The sequence below is a fragment of the Chrysemys picta genome, chromosome 3 (assembly GCF_011386835.1).
Source record: "Chrysemys picta bellii isolate R12L10 chromosome 3, ASM1138683v2, whole genome shotgun sequence".
Classification (NCBI taxonomy): domain Eukaryota; kingdom Metazoa; phylum Chordata; order Testudines; family Emydidae; genus Chrysemys; species Chrysemys picta.
This window is the reverse complement of record NC_088793.1, coordinates 51,805,610-51,825,176: the sequence shown is the minus strand read 5'-3', so window position 1 is coordinate 51,825,176 and position 19,567 is coordinate 51,805,610. Positions and strand designations below refer to the sequence as shown.

Below are 19,567 nucleotides of genomic sequence, written 5' to 3'. Positions count from 1 at the left end.
AAGGAGAGGTGGAGCCATAGCACAGAGGAGAGAGTCGTGAAGGAGGCAAGCTTATGCAGGTATAGCTAGGGTCCTGTATTGCTTTAATCTAGCTCTGAAAATCATCCCTATACAGATGGTCAGCCCTAGGCCTGTGGGAGTTAATTGGATGCAGAGGCCTTTTGTTGGCCCTTTGCACAGAGGTAAATTTCACCCTCCATGTAGAATACAATTCCCTGTTCACAGATGGCATTTTAGGGATAAGTAGTTAATTAGAAAGCTGAAACTTTCTCCTGAATTCTTACTTGATGATCAAAAGTCTGATTCTATAAGGTTAAGGGAACATAATGGATATTAACTTATTCAAATAAACTACAAGAAAACTTAAGAAGCTCTGAATTTAAGTTTGACCAGAACACAAACAGGAAACATTTCTTCTCCTGTGAAACTATCATTTAAAGTTTGCAGTGTTGTTGTAGCCATGTTGGTGCCAGGATATGAGAAAGACAAGGTGGGTGAGGAAGAAAGACCAACTTCTGTTCATCAGACAAGCTTTCAAGCTCCACAGAGCTCTTCTTCAGAACTCGAAAATGTGTCTCTTTCATCAACAGAAATAGGTCCAATCAAAAATATTATGTCACCCACCTGGTCTCTCATCAATCATTAATACCTTAAAGTGGTCAGAGCCTTGGTTTTACATCACATTCAAAAGAACATCATGCTCCCTAACACTACATATAGATATTGTTCTATACCTCACTGAATCAGACCTAAGGGAACCACCAAAATCACTTAAAGCATCTGGATCAGGGATCAGCAACCTTTGGCACCCAGCCCATCAGGGAAAACCCCTAGAGGGCTGGGCTGGTTTATATACTGCAGTGTCCTCAGGTTCGGCTGATCGCAGCTCCCACTGGCTGCGGTTTGCTGTCTCAGGCCAATGGGGGCTGCAGGAAGCTGTGTGGGCTGAGGGATGTGCTGGCCGCCTTTCCCGCAGCCCCCATTGGCCTGGGATGGCGAACCATGGCCAGTGGGTTGCCCATCCCTGATTCTGGATAGTTCCAAGTCTCCTTTGCAAATATCAGATCTAATCCTGTTTAGCTTATGTGATCTGACAAAATTATCAAGTTTCCATTTGTCATATGTGCCATTGTCAGCAGTGACATCTGTGATCAATGAGGGAGATACCTGTTTTACATTTATGAATATTATATGATCATTATTCTTTGATTGTTACTGTATTGCTGGCTATTATCTACCAAGGGCTTACGTCCTGCAAGGACTAGCTGTACTTACATTTAGAAAACGGTCTATGATTTCAGAAATGTGCTATTGTCAATACTAGAGCTGAGCAAATAATTGAATTTTCTGTTTTATGGCTGAACAGAAGAATCTGAAAAACCTGATTTCCTTTTTTTGGTGGGGTGGGGGGGGGAAGTGTGTCTCAAAATGAAGTATTTACAGTTCAGTTTGAAAATGCTGAAATGAACCTTTATGACTTTTCCTAAAAAAATTCTGACAAAAGTATTTACTGAATTTGACTCAAATTTTTGAATAGTTTTGGTCATGCCAAAATCACATCTTTTGTCAAATAAACTACTAAACTGAAAAATTTCACCTAGCTCTAGTCAGTACTCAGTCAGACAATCCAGGTGTCATTACCTCTGAAGTTTCACCTCCACTCAACTCTGGCTAGTCATGCCAGGGGAGTGGGAACATACCGATGGGACATTAAAACAGAGTCTGGTTCTGATAAAAGTAACCTGATAGACAGAGAAGAGACTCTGGGAGAAACAGAGAGGGATTGTGGAGAAACATAAGCTGATTCTCTGATTCTGAAGTGGTGTCTGAGCTAAGCTAAAGACTAATTAACCTAGGAAGGAAAGGTTAAGTTTAGGTACAACAGAATGCGTTTGGGTTTCTATTGTTTTAACAGTTTCTCTCTGCTTGTTAAATGTCTATGAACCACTAAGTCATTCTTGTTTTTGAAGAAGTGCTGATCTGATAAAAATACATGGGCCAGGCAAGATTTTCAGAGAAGCTTAGCTCCCACCCATCTAGACACCCAACTGAAGTGGTTAGATTTTCAAATATGCTCAACAGGCAGTAGCTCCCCTTTTAAACAATGGGAGGTACCGCATGCTGAGCAGTTTTGTAAATATGACCATTTCATTTGGGTGTCTAGAGGACAGCTGAGCTCTTCTGAAAATGTGGGCATACAGGAACAAGTTTCATGATCATATGGTTTGGGAGTGATCAGGGCCCATTAATGCTATGTTTAGAATTATAGAAACAAAAGTATATTTATTGTTTCCACATTAAATATATCATACATTAAATTGCTGGACTAAATTATTAATATCCATTTTGTCATCATTACCCCATGCCAAATATATTTATATTCTCTCTTTCTTACACACACACACACACACACACACACACACATTTTTTCATTACTGTTTTATTGTTAGTGTGGCATTTGTTTATATTTTTGCACTGCATTCTTTTAACATGAGTTCTTCTTAAGATGAATTTCACCCTAATGCAGGGGGCCAAAACTGTGACCCAGACACAAGTTAAAGGCCATGTTAAGGAAGGGCTCAAGTGATTCAGAGGGCCTCGTGTGGGTCCTCTGCACTAGGGGAATTTCACCCATTTGGAACATATCCAGCCCCTAGCATCCTGCTCAAGTAGCTAGGCTTGGCACTTGGCAGATGTATGGGGTTCTGAGAAGAAATCCTACCTCAGGTTGTGGAGCAATGCAAGGCTCAACACCAAATAGGGATGTCTGCCCAAATCTAGCCACCCCTCCTTTCTTCAGTGTAACATGGCCATAAAAGAGTAGGCTAGATTTGACCAATATTTCAAGGAGTATTACTACATAACTGTAGAACAGGGGAACATACGCCAAATTTTCATTTATGAAAATTGCTTAATGTTTTTCTGGGCCCATCAGTGATTATCTTAGGTATATATTTTGTTCTCTTATCATAAAATGCGAACACTGCATAGTTATAAAATGTAGAAAACAACACAATAGGCATATCTGAAGATCTTGCACTGTTTTAACTCTTTTTCTCCCAATAACTATCTTCCATTACTATCTCTGATTGTTTTACTTTCTAAGTTAAATTTAGGGACAGGAGCTCATCATTTTTACTGGTGTGTTAAGTTGACACACTCACTGATAGTGTTATAAAATAATAAGAATAGCAAAATGATAGGTAAGTGGAACACACCTTTGCTAAATAATAATGCTATTTCTATAGGGCTCCTCTGATGGAGATTTACTTCTGCTTTACAGGCCAGATCCAAAGGTCATTCTAAATATAAAAAATAAAAACAATGAATTAATGGAGATATCCTATCTCCTAGAACTGGAAGGGACCTTGAGGTCATCAAGTCTTGCCCTCTGCCTTCACTCGCAGGACCAAGTATTGATTTTACCCAAAACCCCTAAGTGGCCCCCTCAAGGACTGAGCTCACAACCCTAGGTTTAGGAGGCTAATGCGCAAACCACTGAGCTAGCCCTCCCCTCCAGTCTAGGCTGTGGCAAGCCTCTCAGTGACTTTGATGGTCTTTCAATTGGGGCTTTTGTGCAGAAGTTACAGCAATACTTCACTCTGCTGCTGGGAGACATAGTTTTGAATGTCTTGTGCCTCATTTCTTCATAGTGACTCTTCTGCCATTACAAACCAACAGGAGCCCTGTATTATGATTTCTACAGTTCTCTAGCTGAGTTTTGTGCTTTAAAAATAACATTTTTTCTCCCTAAAATTTCTAAGCATTATTTGCAGTTTCCTTTGGGATGGAACTTTTGGTTTTGGCTATATTTTTTTTCTTAAATTATGAGACCCTTTCAGGCAGTTCTGCTTCATCTGACTTCTTCCCCAACTGCTGTACCTCTGGCCTTTCCCTCCCTTGGCCCAGCAAGCATCTTTTTTATTCTTTATCCCTTTGTGTGCCTTTTAAAGCTATTTCTGTACTTGTCTTGCAGTTGTATATTTTCAGCTAGTAAATGCTCTTCCAAGATATACCTTTGTGACTGGCAAAACAATTCCTTCCAAAGCAGTCCCCTGGAAATCAAATGTCAGCCTGCTCATTTCTATAGTAGACATAAAAATCTTGACTGACATATGGCCCAGGAAAGAAAAACCTAGAAATCAAGCTTTTGAGATATCAACTTTGAAATTTCATTCCAATTAGCCAATTTGTCAAGAAATTCTGATAGATATTTGAAGGCCTTAGAGTGGATGGATTTTTCTAGTCTGTTTTTCACACAGTACAGGCCACCGTTATTTGTCTTTTCAAAAATGTAATGAAAGAGAATCCAAGCTTTCCCGCTCGTACGTATGCATATACATTTATCACTGCTACACTTATAGCTTTTTGTGCATCACAGTTACTTTAGAACCCTTGTTGTCCCCTTTGAGTTCACCCTCAGCTGACAAACCTGGCTCCCTGCACCTCTCTCTGGGTGAAACCAAGTGGTACAATCCCTCTCAGACTGGATCTCTGGGTTGCAGCCCCCGTTTCCCAATCATGTTTACCCAAGAGGTCCAACTGATTTTGGCACTGGTAAGCCTTTTGCTCTGGGAGCCTGTGACAATGACTGATTAGTGACACAAAAAACAGCTTCTTTAAAACAAAGGTAGGTAGCACACAGCTCAGAAGGCTAACACAAAGAATCCCACACACATCCTCTTACCTAGATATTAATCTTTCCTCACAAGGATTTGAAAGTTCCTGTCTGCTGAGCTAAGCCCTGTCTCTGGCTGGGAGAAGCAGACTGTCCTGCGTGCAGCATGCTCTCGCTGTTGTGTATCTCAGTCAATCTGTGTGTAAGCCTCAGTCTGCTGACAACCACCTCCTGCATTTTGACTGCTAGTTTGTGTTGCAGCCCTATGCTCTGTCATGGCGTCTAGATGGCCAATTGTCGGTCAAAGGGTCACATCGGTGTCGTGTGCAGCACCTTGGTGTCGTGTGCAACACATTGGGGCCGTGTGACCATTCTTGAACCTTCCGTCTGGTCAATTGTAGGTCACATTGTACCGTGTGCTACAATTCCAGCGTGCCGGGTGCATAAGCTTAGCGTGCCGGGTGCAGTGTCTGTTTACGTAGAGGGCACCAGCTCGGAGCCTGGTTGGTGTAGGAGCGGGGAACCAATTAGATGCTAGCACGTGCAAGGGTCTTCGAACAAAACTATGTCCCTCGCCTAAATCAGCAGGAGTGTCCGCATGTTAGCTGGAAGGCCTGATCACCCTTTCAGTCAGGATCTCCCCCGGATTTAGCCGGCTCGTGTCGTGTCATCTCGGGTTACATCTCATCATGTCCCTGGTGTCTGTACTGCTGGTCAGCTGCACCTGGAGTGTGGTATGTATATATTAATTTTTGTAGATATTCTGTTTGTTAGGCCTTTTTTCTTTATTACTTGGTACCAAATCTCATGTGTAGTGTATAGAGGACGAATTGTTACAGTTCACTCAGTTTTGTATGTTTGTTCTGGTTTGTCAGTAAATAGTTGGTTGTAGATTATCTGATTCCTTGTTGTTAAGTCTACATAGACTGTTTTATATTACTGCCCTGATGATATTTTTGGTTGGTTACTTGTTCCTATTTCAATTGAATTTGTATTGTTAGTTGGTAAAGGTGCTCCTCCCCAGCCCAAGTTGTGATTCATCCTCCATTAATAAACGGCCACCTGTTTTGAATTACAATCTGCCTCTGTCTCAATTTTCCTCTTCCACTTGAATCCTCATTCGAACCTGTATTGGTCTTGGACAGTTTGCTGTGGTTTTATACAAATATGATGATGATTTAATAGAACTAAAAATGTAACATTAAAAATAGACGTCTGAATTTGCATCACATTTAGTGGTTTCAGAAGTGAGATAACAAAAAGGTATTACCCTACTCTCAAAAAGAACAAGAGTACTTGTGGCACCTTAGAGACTAACAAATTTATTAGAGCATAAGCTTTCGTGGACTACAGCCCACTTCTTCAGTTTTTGAAAACACTTATTCTTTCTTCTTACACAGTAACAATTGCAGTAGACCTTCTACGATCTTAGTCAATATATAGTTTTAGTTAACTATGCACTACAGTTCGCTTCCTCTAAGCCACCATGCCAAACATCAAAATACACTGAAACAACTGAGAACATAAGAATGGCCATAATGGGTTAGACCAAAGGTCCAGCTAGCCCAGTATCCTGTCTTCTGACAGTGACCAATGCCAGGTGCTTCAAAGGGAATGAACAGAACAGGAAATCATTGAGTGATCCATCCCTTGTCGTCGGTTCCCAGCTTTTGGAAAACAGAGGCTAGGACACCATCCCTGCCCGTCCTGGCTAATAGCCATTATGGACCTATCCTCCATGAATTTATCTAGTTCTTTTTTGAACCCTGTTATAGCCTTGGCCTTCACAACATAGAATCATAGAAAATTAGGGTTGGAAGAGACCTCAGGAGGTCATCTAGTCTAAGCCCCTGCTCAAAGCAGGACCAACCCTTTGGCAAAGAGTTCCACAGGTTGACTGTATGTTGTGTGAAGAAATACTTCCTTTTGTTTGTTTTAAACCTGCTGCCTGTTAATTTCATTTGGTGACCCCTAGTTCTTGTGTTATGAGAAGGAGTAAATAACACTTCCTTATTTACTTTCTCCACACCAGTCAAGATTTTATAGACCTGTATCATATCCCTCCTCAGTCGTCTCATTTCCAAGCTAAAAAGTCCCAGTCTTATTAATCTCTCTTCATATGGAAGCTGTTCCATGCCCTTAATGATTTTTGTTGCCCTTCTCTGTACCGTTTCCAATTCCAATATATGTTTTTTTGAGATGGGGCAACCATGTCTGCACACAGTATTCAATATGTGGGCGTACCATAGGTTTCTATAGAGTAGTAACAAACCTCAAAGATTCATTATTCCCCTGTAGCAACCCAACAAAATACTCAGAGTGGTATTGCCATCCCCTTTCTGTTACTCAGCCTCTTCCCCATCAGCCGTAATTTATTGTGATCCCCTAAATACATTCATCCCAGAACACATTGATATGCTAACTTGCTAGTGGAAATATTATTTGAATCTGTTAAACAACTGAATTTTAAACACCATTGTACAGGTGAACAATTTTAAACCAGAGGTGTCAGTTGCTGAAAGAGGGTGCTCTGTTCACACCCTGAGTAAAATTTCCATATGAAGTACATTCCTTGTATTTCAAGGGGATACAAACTTTCTCTTTCACATCTGGTAAGGTCTCCAGGTCTAATCCCTCACTGCTGTAAATGTGTATTTGAATAAATATTCAGTCTGGATATACAAATGTTTAAAAGCATGATCTGTTCTGCTCACTGTGGCCCAGATCCTTTGCTGTAACTAGCTTGCACTGGGCACAGCAGATAAAGGAAGACATGCCAGAGCCAATTATGGCTCTCTATCTCTCTTTCTGCCCTGCCCTGGGTGCAAGTTAGAGAAGCCTGGAGCTGAGCTCACTGTCAGCAATGAGCAAATAATAAATTGTAACTAATAAAAGTGCCACCACAATTTTAATCATTATGTCTATACCTTCCCTTAACCAGTTCGCTTTCCCATCAGCATTTATGCTCATGTGTTCCAAAAGTGTCTGAATATTTTTGATTCTTTGCTAAATGTTCTAAATCTTTTCATACCTATGACTGGGGTGTCACCAACACGTCCAACCATTTTATTTGTGATGCCTCCAGTTGAAGTTGCACAAGCCATGTTACCTTCACAGTCTATAGCAACTGCACCCACTGTGTCATGAACCCTAAAACACAGAGAAAACAATACTGTAACTCCAAGCTGAACAGCTGCATTGCTAGAAGCACCACCACACAATAACCATTTAGCACATAAAAATAACACTTAGTACCTAAACAGAGCTTTTCATCTTCAAAGGGCTGTACAAACATTAACTAATTAATCCTCACAATGTGCCTAGGAGGCAGGTAAGTAATATTAGCTCCTTTTTGTTCCCAAATGCAAAGACTATACTTGATTTGCACAAGCTAAAGACAGAGTCAGTGTCAGAGTGTAGATTATAATTTTAGGAATACCTGGAAAGCTGTCTCATACACAGTTTACTAGACCACTGGGCACAACAGAGATAGGAGGCTAGCTCCCTATTTTGCTATATGCACAATTTCAGGGGGTTTAGACTCAAAGCTATATTAACCAAATATTTATACAAAATATTTATGTAAAAAAATAGGTATAAAACATATTTATAAAATGTATTTAATAAATTTAAATTTAATAAAATGTAAAATGTTAATTAAAACTAATAAAAAAAGAAAATATAATAAGGGAGGGGGTCTCTGATAATATCAGGATAAGTTATTGCTCTTACCTACAAACATATTCATGCTTTTCTAATTAACAAGTGTTCCATGATTATTTTCCTGCCTAATTGTCAGTAGTAACTATGCTTTAGTGAGATGGATACACTACTTCTTGAATTAGCACAATATCCCTCCTAACCAAATTGTCACTCACAACTACTTTCCACTTCTATGGTGTCTTTCATAAAACGATCTCAAAGCACTTCACAAACATTAAGCCTCACAACTATACTATATGTGACATACATCAACTGTGTGTCAAGACAGGATACCTCATGTGGAGTATTGACAAGACAGTACTCCTTTGAGCTTTTCTGCTTGTAGTTAAAACAAAAATGCCATCATTAACAAAGGTGAGAGCTGAATTAATTCGCAAAAATTAAGTGATAGCTGTCCCTCAGTGCTGTCCTTTTACACTATGCCAACAGACTTTCTTGAGTTTTGTTCTACTTTCTATGCTAGTTGTACACAAAATTCAGCAATCTCTATGCATACTCAATCCAAATTGAAATTGTTCTGTATGATACAACAGTAGTAAATGTGGATTACCATTCTGGCAGTGAGGGGCTGAGAGAGATATATTATGTCAGTGGTTCTCAAACTTTTTTTTCGCGGACCACTTGAAAATTGCTGAGGTTCTTGACGGACCACTTAATGATCTTTACAAATGTTGTTTGTACCATTAGCTAACTATTGTAAAAAGTGCTATATTAAAAAAAAGCCCTTAATAATAATTAAAAATAAATAAAAGCTACAAATAAAAGCTCACAACTCATATTTTAATATCAGAGTCTTATCTTTGTAATGCAATGGATGTGCCCTCTCTCCCCCGCCACAGCAGCCCCCAAGCTGGGGCTGAGAAGGAGGGGGGGGTCTCTCTTTGGCAGCCGCAGCCCTGGAGCGGGGGAAAATTGCCTCTTTCTCTGGCTGCCGCAGCCTTGCACATTCCAAATTCTGCCCACCCCCTCTTTTCACCCCACTGCTCCCTCCCATTTCCCCACAAGTCCACCACTTCACCTTACATGTGCGTCTTCTCAGGGGCCAGGCACCTAATTAGTGGAGCCACAGCTGTATTAGGTGGATGGCCCTTCATTCTCTTGTCTGCGGCTGCCCACACGTGCACCTTAGAGGGAACTATCCGCGGACCATCTGAATGGACCTCACGGACCACTGGTGGTCCATGGACCAGAGTTTAAAAACCTCTGTACTATATTATCATGAGATCTTTATTCTATGTTGATTTGCTACAAAACCCATAGTGCAATTTCCTAAGAAATGTGTGAAGTCTTTTGAGCAGACACCTTTTCCATAGCAAAATACATTAATCTAATTCATTTTTTAGAAAACAAAAGCATATTTAATGACTGTCCAAAGGATCAAGCTCCAGCGACATACATTAACGTTGTTATTATAATGATGTGACATTTATATCCAGCACTTTCTGCAATTTAGACCTTAAAGTACAATCACTAGAGCCCAATCCAATGCTCAATGAAGTTAATGGAAATACTCCCATTGACTTCAATGGCCATGAGATCAGACTTAATACAAAGCTTACTGAAATCAGTGGAAGTCTTGAGTAAGGATCTGGGGCAAGGATCTTCCTGGTGCAAGTGCTGGAGAAACCAACTAGGGGCAGAGCTCTTCCTGACCTGCTGCTTACAAACAGGGAAGAATTAGTAGGGGAAGCAAAAGTGGATTGGAACCTGGGAGGCAGTGACCATGAGATGGTCGAGTTCAGGATCCTGACACAAGGAAGAAAGGAGAGCAGCAGAATACGGACCCTGGACTTCAGAAAAGCAGACTTTGACTCCCTCAGGGAACTGATGGGCAGGATCCCCTGGGAGAATAAAATGAAGGGGAAACGAGTCCAGGAGAGCTGGCTGTATTTTAAAGAATCCTTATTGAGGTTGCAGGAACAAACCATCCCGATGTGTAGAAAGAATAGTAAATACGGCAGGAGACCAACTTGGCTTAACAGTGAAATCCTTGCTGATCTTAAACACAAAAAAGGTTACAAGAAGCAGACGATTGGACAAATGACCAGGGAGGAGTATAAAAATATTGCTCAGGCATGCAGGAATGAAATCAGGATGGCCAAATCACACTTGGAGTTGCAGCTAGCAAGGGATGTTAAGAGTAACAAGAAGGGTTTCTACAGGTATGTTAGCAACAAGAAGAACGTCAGGGAAAGTGCAGGCCCCCTACTGAATGGGGGAGGCAACCTAGTGACAGAGGATGTGGAAAAAGCTAATGTACTCAATGCTTTTTTTGCCTCTGTCTTCACGAATAAGGTCAGCTCCCAGCCTACTGCACTGGGCAACACAGTATGGGGAGGAGGTGACCAGCCCTCTGTGGAGAAAGAAGTAGTTCACGATTATTTAGAAAAGCTGGATGTGCACAAGTCCATGGGGCCGGATGCACTGCATCTGAGGGTGCAAAAGGAATTGGTGGATATCATTGCAGAGCCATTGGCCATTATCTCTGAAAACTCATGGCTATCAGGGGAGGTCCCTGATGACTGAAAAAAGGCTAATGTAGTGCCCATCTTTAAAAAAGGGAAGAAGGAGGATCCAGGAAACTACAGGCCAGTTAGCCTTACCTAAGTCCCTGGAAAAATCATGGAGCAGGTCCTCAAGGAATCAATTTTGAAGCACTTTGAGGAGAGGAAAGTGATCAAGAATAGTCAGCATGGATTCACCAAGGGCAAGTCATGCCTGACTAACCTAATTGCCTTCTATGATGAGATAACTGGCTCTGTGGATGAGGGGAAAGCAGTGGACATGTTATTCCTTGACTTTAGCAAAGCTTTTGATACAGTCTCCCACAATATTCTTGCCAGCAAGTTAAAGAAGTATGGGCTGAATGAATGGATTACAAGGTGGATATAAAGCTGGCTAGATCGTCAGGCTCAATGGGTAGTGATAAATGGCTCCATGTCTAGTTGGCAGCCGGTATCAAGCGGAGTGCCCCAGAGGTCGGTCCTGGGGCCGGTTTTGTTCAATATCTTCTTTAATGATCTGGAGATGGCGTGGATTGCACTCTCAGCAAGTTTGTAGACATTGAACTGGGAGGAGTGGTAGATACGCTGGGGGATAGGGACAGGATACAGAGGGATCTAGACAAATTAGAGGATTGGGCATAAGAAATGTGATGAGGTTCAACAAGGACAAGTGCAGAGTCCTGCACTTAGGTTGGAAGAATCCCATGCACTGCTACAGACTAGGGACCAAGTGGCTAGACAGCAGTTCTGCAGAAAAGGACCTAGGAGTTACAGTGGATGAGAAGCTGGATATGAGTCAACAGTGTGCCCTTGTTGCCAAGAAGGCTAACGGCATTTTGGGCTGTATAAGTAGGAGCACTGCCAGCAGATCAAGGGACGTGATCATTCCCCTCTATTCACCATTGGTGAGGCCTCATCTGGAGTACTGTGTCCAGTTTTGGGCCCCACACTACAAGAAGGATGTGGAAAATTGGAAAGAGTACAGCAGAGGACAACAAAAATGATTAGGGAGATGGAGCACATGACTCATGAGGAGAGGCTGAGGGAACTGGGATTATTTAGTCTGCAGAAGAGAAGAATGAGGGGGGATTTGATAGCTGGTTTCAACTACCTGAAAGTGGGTTCCAAAGAAGATGGATCTAGACAGTTCTCAGTGGTAGCAGATGACAGAACAAGGATTAATGGTCTCAAGTTGCAGTGGGGGAGGTTTAGGTTGGATATTAGGAAAATCTTTTTCACTAGGAGGGTGGTGAAGCACTGGAATGGATTACCTAGGGAGGTGGTGGAATCTCCTTCCTTAGAGGTTTTTAAGGTCAGGCTTGACAAAGCTCTGGCTGGGATGATTTAGTTGGGGATTGGGCCTGCTTTGAGCAGGGGGTTGGACTAGATGACTTCTTAAGGTCCCTTCCAACCCTGATATTCTATGAGTCTATGATCTGTGTGCTGGAACCTGCACTCTTATAAAATGGTGAACCCCAACACTCACTGATATCCATGAGGGCTGAGTGCAGTAAGCTAGGGTGACCAGCTATCCCGGTTTTATAGGAACAATCCCAATATTTGGGGCTTTGTCTTATATAGGTGCCTATTCTCCCTCCCCCCCCCCATCCCATCCAGATTTTTCACATTTGTTGTCTGGTCACCTTACACTCAGCATTTTCCAGACTCTAGCCCTATAGAAAGAAGAAGGTTGCAGCTGTTTTTCTTTGCTGTGACCTTTTCTAGATGATTACACTAAATTTTAGATGTGAAATACTGAAGTAAATAGGTTTCTAGCTGACTGACCAGCTCCATATTCATTCTCTTTCTAAAATATGTGGGCAGCAAGGGATCCTGGTGTTTTATTCTTCTTATGTAGGATACTGAATACTCATTTTAAGCCAGTAAAGTGTGTCCAGATATTATGATGATGGGTAACTTATACATATTTTTAATAATAGTAAAATATAATAATAATTTTTCAAATCCATTATTATTCAATAATACTTTTCAATTATATGTACATTTTTAAAGCAAACCATACTCTTCTAATCTCAAATTGTATCTTGCTACACTGATACATTAAATTTATAATTAAAAATGAAAATGATCATTACAGGAAAGAAATTGTTTGCAGAGAGGTGTTAAAATTGATTTTTGTTAGGGAAGCACACCAAACACATGCTAATAAAGCAGTCACACTGGGATTTGATGCAAGTTGTGCAATTGGCACATTTAAAGATTAGCTCCCCTCCTCCACAAATAACCCCCTTGAGTTGATTTTAATTGCAAATTGACATCATTAAAAAGATGTGACCTTACCAGGCTCGTGATTCAGATCACGCATACTTTATATGAAATTTCATATTACTGCTAATGCATTACAAATGATTACCTTGTTCAACTTCTCAGAGGTTAAACAGACTTTTTCTTATACTCCACAAAGAAAAATAAACACAATGTAGACCTGTTTTTGAGAGGGAAATGTGTTTTGACATTCTCTTCCCAATTCTCCCTACCAGCACGCAGCTTTTAAATGGAAATTACTGCCTTGCAAATCTGATGTGAAATAGAAATTAGTATATGAAATACAAAGGTTCTCATCACCCTTGCTATTGCATCGGGCTTTTGAGCACATATTAATATAGACAATGGCCCTGGTCACTGGCTGCAGCTAAAGAGCATACAAGTCAACTCAAAGAGTCACAGGCAAATTTGGCTTTACTCCACCTTTGAACTCTTCTGACCCTGGGCCATATGTATGCCAGACTGGTTCCAAGTTGTCCTTGCAGGCTGCTCTAAGCAATGTTGGTTGCTAATTGCAATGACTACTGTTAGATCAACGAGACATTGCTGGAGTCAGGCCCCCCTTTTCCACAGCAACAGCTCCTATGTTAATCACAGGAAGAGGAGATGGTGTAGTCACCATTAGATCAATTCAATGTCCTCAGAGGATCCCTCTACACAGGAGTGATCCTTCCCTTCCCAGTGATGTCAGTTATAGGGTAACTTTGCATCCGTGGAGAGAAGCAAAGTGGCCCTGACACAGGGAAGAATCTATGCCACTAACTTGATTCTAAGGAATATAGTCATTTCTGCAATGTTTATTTATATTTGTATATACTGTATACCCAATTATATAAACTTGAATATAAAAATATTGTACAATAAATATTAATTTATATAGCAAATTATTTATAATATTTTATGATGTTCCTGGCTTCAATAGGGCAATCTCTGTTTGTGCTTACAAGAGTTGTGCATTTGCAGCCTGGTACATCAAATTAGGATATATTCTTAAGCATGAAAATGACTTCCATAGAGAAGGCTGCGAATGAGCTGTGAAAGCAGAGAGGACTGGGAGCTTTTAAATTAAACAGATTTGGAGGCAACAAAGAAACTCATGTAGTCTACACTGACAGAAGCTAAAAATATAATTTTTATGACACTTTTCAATAAAGCTTTCAAAAATACACACTTTGTACAACCAAATGATCACTTAGAGTGGAATGATTTGTATCCCTTTTGAATTAAAATGAGCACCCAATTGATTTGTGCTTGTTATTTGCATTCTGCCTTTCTCTGCAGTCATTCCATATCAGCTCAGCTAAAAGCCCAGACTAGAAGATAACTATGTGCTCCTTGATTCTGTACCAAGTGTAATGTTGAGTCTGAACTTTTGATGAGCTTAAACTTAACCCAGACTTGATGTCTCTGTCTGAACTTTTAATCAAAGCTCTGACCTGCGAACTACTCATGACACCCCCCCTCCCCTTAAGTAGCCATCTCCCCTTATCTCTTTTTGAATTTACATTTTAACCTGTTTTATCCTGTAGAATCTTGATTGATTATACATGACCATTATGATCTGTTAATCACTTTGTTTACTTCTGTGTATAAATATTGATGCTCACCCCTAATAAACTTGCCACACTTACTCTGAAGCTTTTCAAGCTAAGGATAGTGTGAGCCCGTTGATCAACGAATTGGTGTCTGGTCTCTGACAGATTGTGAGCCCCATACCAACTCCGCACGAACTCGGGTGCTGGAGAGGTGAGTGAGGACTTGCTTTTTTACCTAACAATTTGGGGGCTCGTCCGGGATTTCCTTCTGGTGCGGTGCCTCTGTCCAGTGGTCAGACCACTCATATACGAATTGGCAGGCGCCACGGGAGATTTCTCCCAGCCAATTCAATATTGAGGGGTCGTGTACTGGACAGCAGGGTAAACGCCAGTTGGAGGGCTCCTGTCAGACACCATGGGTCAAGGGACTAGCGTGCCTCTTGAGAGTCCGTTGGGGATTGTAAATAAGTTATGGAACGAAGGGAAACTCCCAGTACAGACAGGAATGTCTAGGAGGAAGTTGTACACACTGTGTGTAAGGAATTGGACTGGGTATACCGCGGTATTGGCCAACCCGGAGATGAGGTGGCCTTCGTATGGCTCTTTCGAACAGGCTGCCTTAAGAGGAGTAAGGAGCCAGATCGAAAAAGACCATCCGGGACAGTTATGTTACTGGTTTTGTTGGGACACAGCAGCAGAGCTGTGGAAATCTTTAAAAATTATGGCAGTCAGGTATTCTCCCGAGAGTGAACCCCCTCCATGTTATTTCGATGAAGGGTGTAAACCACGGCGTGTTTTGACTCGTCAGTTGGTCCCCACTGCACCTGCCCCTATTCCTCCGTAGGGGGACTCTCTCCAGGGCGCAGAGGGGAATCTGCAGGACTCCAGATCGGAATCTCTGCAGAGGGATAAGGGGGAAATGGAAGGGCACACCTCGGGAGGAGTAATTACTAGGCAAAAGATCAAGCAGATGCAGCAGGTTGCATACCCCTCCCCTGGGGACGCCCAGAGGGTCCAGTCGCATCCGCAGATACTTACACCAGGGACGAATACACCCCTGCACCACCAGCTCAGCCCGTTCCCCAGGCCTGGATCAACTACGGGCAACAGCAGCAGCTGCAGCAAACTCAGCCTCCTCAATGACGGTACCCCGGGGGCGAAGGCAAACAATGTGATGGTCTTATTTCCTTAATATCTTTAGCCGGCTCCTTCCTCACTTTCTCCCCTCCCAGCAAAGAGCCTCGTCTAACCCTTTCAGTCCAGGGACTGCCTGTCTCCTTCCTCATTGATACTGGAGCTACTTTCTCTCTTTTAAATCATGCCCCCTCTCCCTGGCTATCCTCTGAGGTTAAAACTGCAACTGGGGTGGAGGGCAACCCACAGTCTCTGGGACTCACTTTGCCTCTAAATGTTATTTATGCTGATAAATGTTTTTCTCACCGTTTTCTTTTTCCCCCAGCTTGTCCGATCCCTTTGATGGGCCGGGATTTACTCTGTAAGCTTGAGGCTACTTTAACCTGCACTCCTGAAGGGGTAGGATTATTGATGACAGTGTTAGGAGATTCGGCCCCAACTCAGGGTAATTGGGAAACCCCCCCCCTCTCTCTCCCCTGACCTCACTGACTTGCCTTTAACCCTCTGGGGAATTTCTGACACTGATGTTGGCCTGCTCCTTTCAGCAGAGCCAGTACGGATTCAAGTGAAGCCCTCCTTAACCCCCCCGTCAGTCCCTCAATACCCCCTGTCGTTGGAAGCCCGGGAGGGCATCCGCCCCATTATCGAGGGATTCATTGCACAAAAGCTAGTCCGCCCTCAGCGCACTCCCTGTAACACCCCTATACTGCCTGTCAAAAAGCCTCCTAAAAAGGACGGAGACCCTATTCGTTGGCGCTTTGTACAGGATCTACGGGTTGTTAATCAGTGTGTGGTCCCTCTTCATGCAGTAGTTCCTGATCCAGCTACTATCATCAGCCAAATCCCCTGGGATGCTGAGTGGTTCACTGTTATTGACTTAAAATCAGCCTTTTTCAGCATTCCTGTGCACCCAGACTCTCAGTATCTCTTTGGTTTCACCTGGGAGGGACAAAGTTATGTCTGGCAACGACTTCCTCAAGGCTACAGAGACAGCCCCACGATTTTCAGCCAATGCCTCTGCCACGACTTGGAAGGCTTCACCAGTCCACAGGGATCCACGTTAGTCCTATACGTAGATGACATCCTATTAGGTAACCGCGAAGAAGCTGCCCTCCGCATCGATGGTAAGGCACTTTTATTATACCTACACACCAGAGGCCACAAGGTAGACCCTAACAAGATTCAGTGGGTCTCACAGAAGGTCCGATATCTGGGCTTCCTGTTAACCCCAGAGGGAAGACAAATGGACCCAGTCCGCATAAAGACTATCCAAAACTGCCCTCTGCCAAACACCAAGAAACAACTTCGAGGTTTCTTAGGATTAATTGGCTTCTGTCGCCCCTGGTTACCGTCCTGCGGGGAGTTAAGCAAACCGCTCCACCGACTCACTGCTAACCTTGCTCCTGACCCTTTGCAGTGGTCCCCGGACACAATCCAAGCCTTTCAGTTACTCAAGGACAGTGTGGCCTCCTCCATGTCTCTCCGCCCCCCCAATTACAGCAAACCCTTTCACCTTTTTGTCCACGAGAGGGGCGGAATTGCTAGTGGCGTCCTTACCCAGCTGAGCGGGCCCCACCATTTCCCGCTTGCTTTTTACTCTCAGCAGATCGACCCTGTCGCTCAGGGAACCCCATCCTGCACCCGGACTCTGGCAGCAGCTGCCCTGCTGATCACAAAGGCAAAGAGCCTGACCCTGGGTCATTTTACCACGGTTTGGACCTCTCATGCCTTGTCAGCCCTTCTGCGTAGGGGCACAACCCAAGTCTTTTTGGCCCATCGTCAGCAACAGCTAGAGGCCGAACTCTTAGAAGACACTAACCTAATTTTTGAAAGGTGTGGGCCCCTTAATCCAGCTACCTTGCTTCCTGACCTGCCAGTCCTCCAGGATCAGCACGACTGTGTGGAAGTAGTTTATAGCATCTTACAGATAAGGGACAACCTGTTTGACGTGCCACTGGACAACCCTGATTGCATCCTCTTCTCGGACGGAAGCTCCTTCTATGTTGATGGCAAGCGTTTCACCGGTTATGCAGTCACCTCTGAATGGGACATTCAAGAGGCCGCCTCACTGCCAGGCAACTGGGGAGCCCAAGCCGCCGAACTCTATGCCCTGGCCCGAGCTTGCCAGTTGGCCGCTGGTAAGACCGTTACCATTTTTACTGATAGCAAGTATGCTTTTGGAGTTGTGCATTGTCACATCCACCTCTGGAAGTTTCGAGGTTTCCAGACAGCTGCCGGTAAACCCATTCAGCACCTCCCCCTCATCCACAAGCTTTTGGACGCCCTCCAAGAACCCTCGGTCCTGGCTGTAATTCACTGCCGGGCCCATACTAAAGATGATAGCCCCGTCACCCGTGGGAATGCCCTGGCTGACGCCTCCGCCAAGACGGCTGCCGTCTTACCCTTAGCCATGCCCACGTTGGCTATTGCAGCCTCCTCCTTTACTCCACCGCACCCTGTACCAGTACCCGCTGCTGAACTACAGTCGTGGGAGAGCCTCGGAGCCACTCTGGTCAAAGGGACCTGGCTTATGCCGGATGGCCGAGCCTGCCTCCCTCGCTCCACATACCCCGTGGCAGTTCGCTGGCACCATGATAAGGGGGGTCACTACAGCACGCACGCCCTTGTGGACACCATCGCTCGCTTTTGGTATGCTCCAGGCATTCAACCCTACTGCCTGTCAATAGTGAAAGCATGCAGCACATGTCAGCGTAATGGACCTGCTCCGCCTCTTAAAAAAATTAAGGGTGGAAGACCTCCGCCTGCTGCTCCATTTCAACATCTTCAAATTGACTTTGCAGATATGCCAAAGGCTTTTGGGAAAAAGCACCTCCTTGTTTTGGTTTGCCCTCTGACTTCCTGGGTCGAAGCTTTTCCTACTGCTAATTGTACTGCTGCCACAGTGGCGAAGATTCTCCTTAGAGACATTGTACCCCGTTTTGGCATCCCTCTCGTGCTTGACTCAGATCGCGGACCTCACTTTACTGGTCATGTCCTTGGCCGTTTAGAACAAGGACTGGGCATTTCACACTCCTTTCATACACCCTACCACCCTCAGTCTAGCGGGAAAGTTGAGCATATGAATAGGGAGCTTAAGTTTACATTGGCTAAATACTGTCAGGAAACAGGATTAAAGTGGCCTCAGGTACTTCCCTTGGTCCTGTTTCACCTTCATACTCGCCCAACCCGTGTATTGGGATTATCCCCCTTTGAACTGCTCTATGGACACCCCCCTTTCAAAGGCGGGACGCTACCACGTGCTGATGTTTCACTATTGGGAGGGGATCATATGACCGCGTGCCAGTTTCTCTCCCTACAGGCTCGCCTCCGTACCCTTTGGAAAGCCTCGCAGTTTTCCCAGACCGTGCCGCTGGAAGAACAGATCCACCCGTTCCAACCAGGGGACTTCGTCTGGGCCAAAAAGTTCGTTCGTGGCGACACCCTCCAGCCGAGGTTTACTGGACCCCACCAGGTTCTTTTAACAACCCAGACTGCAGTGTTCCTGGAAGGACGCAAATCCTGGATCCACCACTCCCACGTCAAGCCAGCCGTAGTGGACCACAGTGACGGACCAGCAGCTCTTGCCACCACTGAGGACACTGTCTCCGACCAGTGGACCAGCTTACCTCTTTCAGACATCAGACTTAAGTTGACTCGGAAAAAATGAGAGGACCTTTTATTCTGACAACTGTATGTTTTTTATTATGCCTTTTTAGTTTATTTTCTGCTTATGAAGATAATGCTTTTATTAGATATTCCCACGAGGT

General features: G+C 43.6%; 1 protein-coding gene across 12 annotated transcripts in view; it reads right to left on the bottom strand.

The window, feature by feature from the left end:
* Window positions 1-19,567, bottom strand: part of LOC101949232 (isoaspartyl peptidase/L-asparaginase-like) — a 236,845-nt gene that overhangs the window by 30,681 nt on the left and 186,597 nt on the right. For all 12 annotated transcript variants that reach the window (XM_065587915.1, XM_065587919.1, XM_065587914.1 and 9 more), the window contains one exon: window positions 7,650-7,768. In XM_065587915.1, coding sequence (XP_065443987.1) covers window positions 7,650-7,768 — 119 coding nt within the window. The remainder of the gene's footprint in view (window positions 1-7,649; window positions 7,769-19,567) is intronic.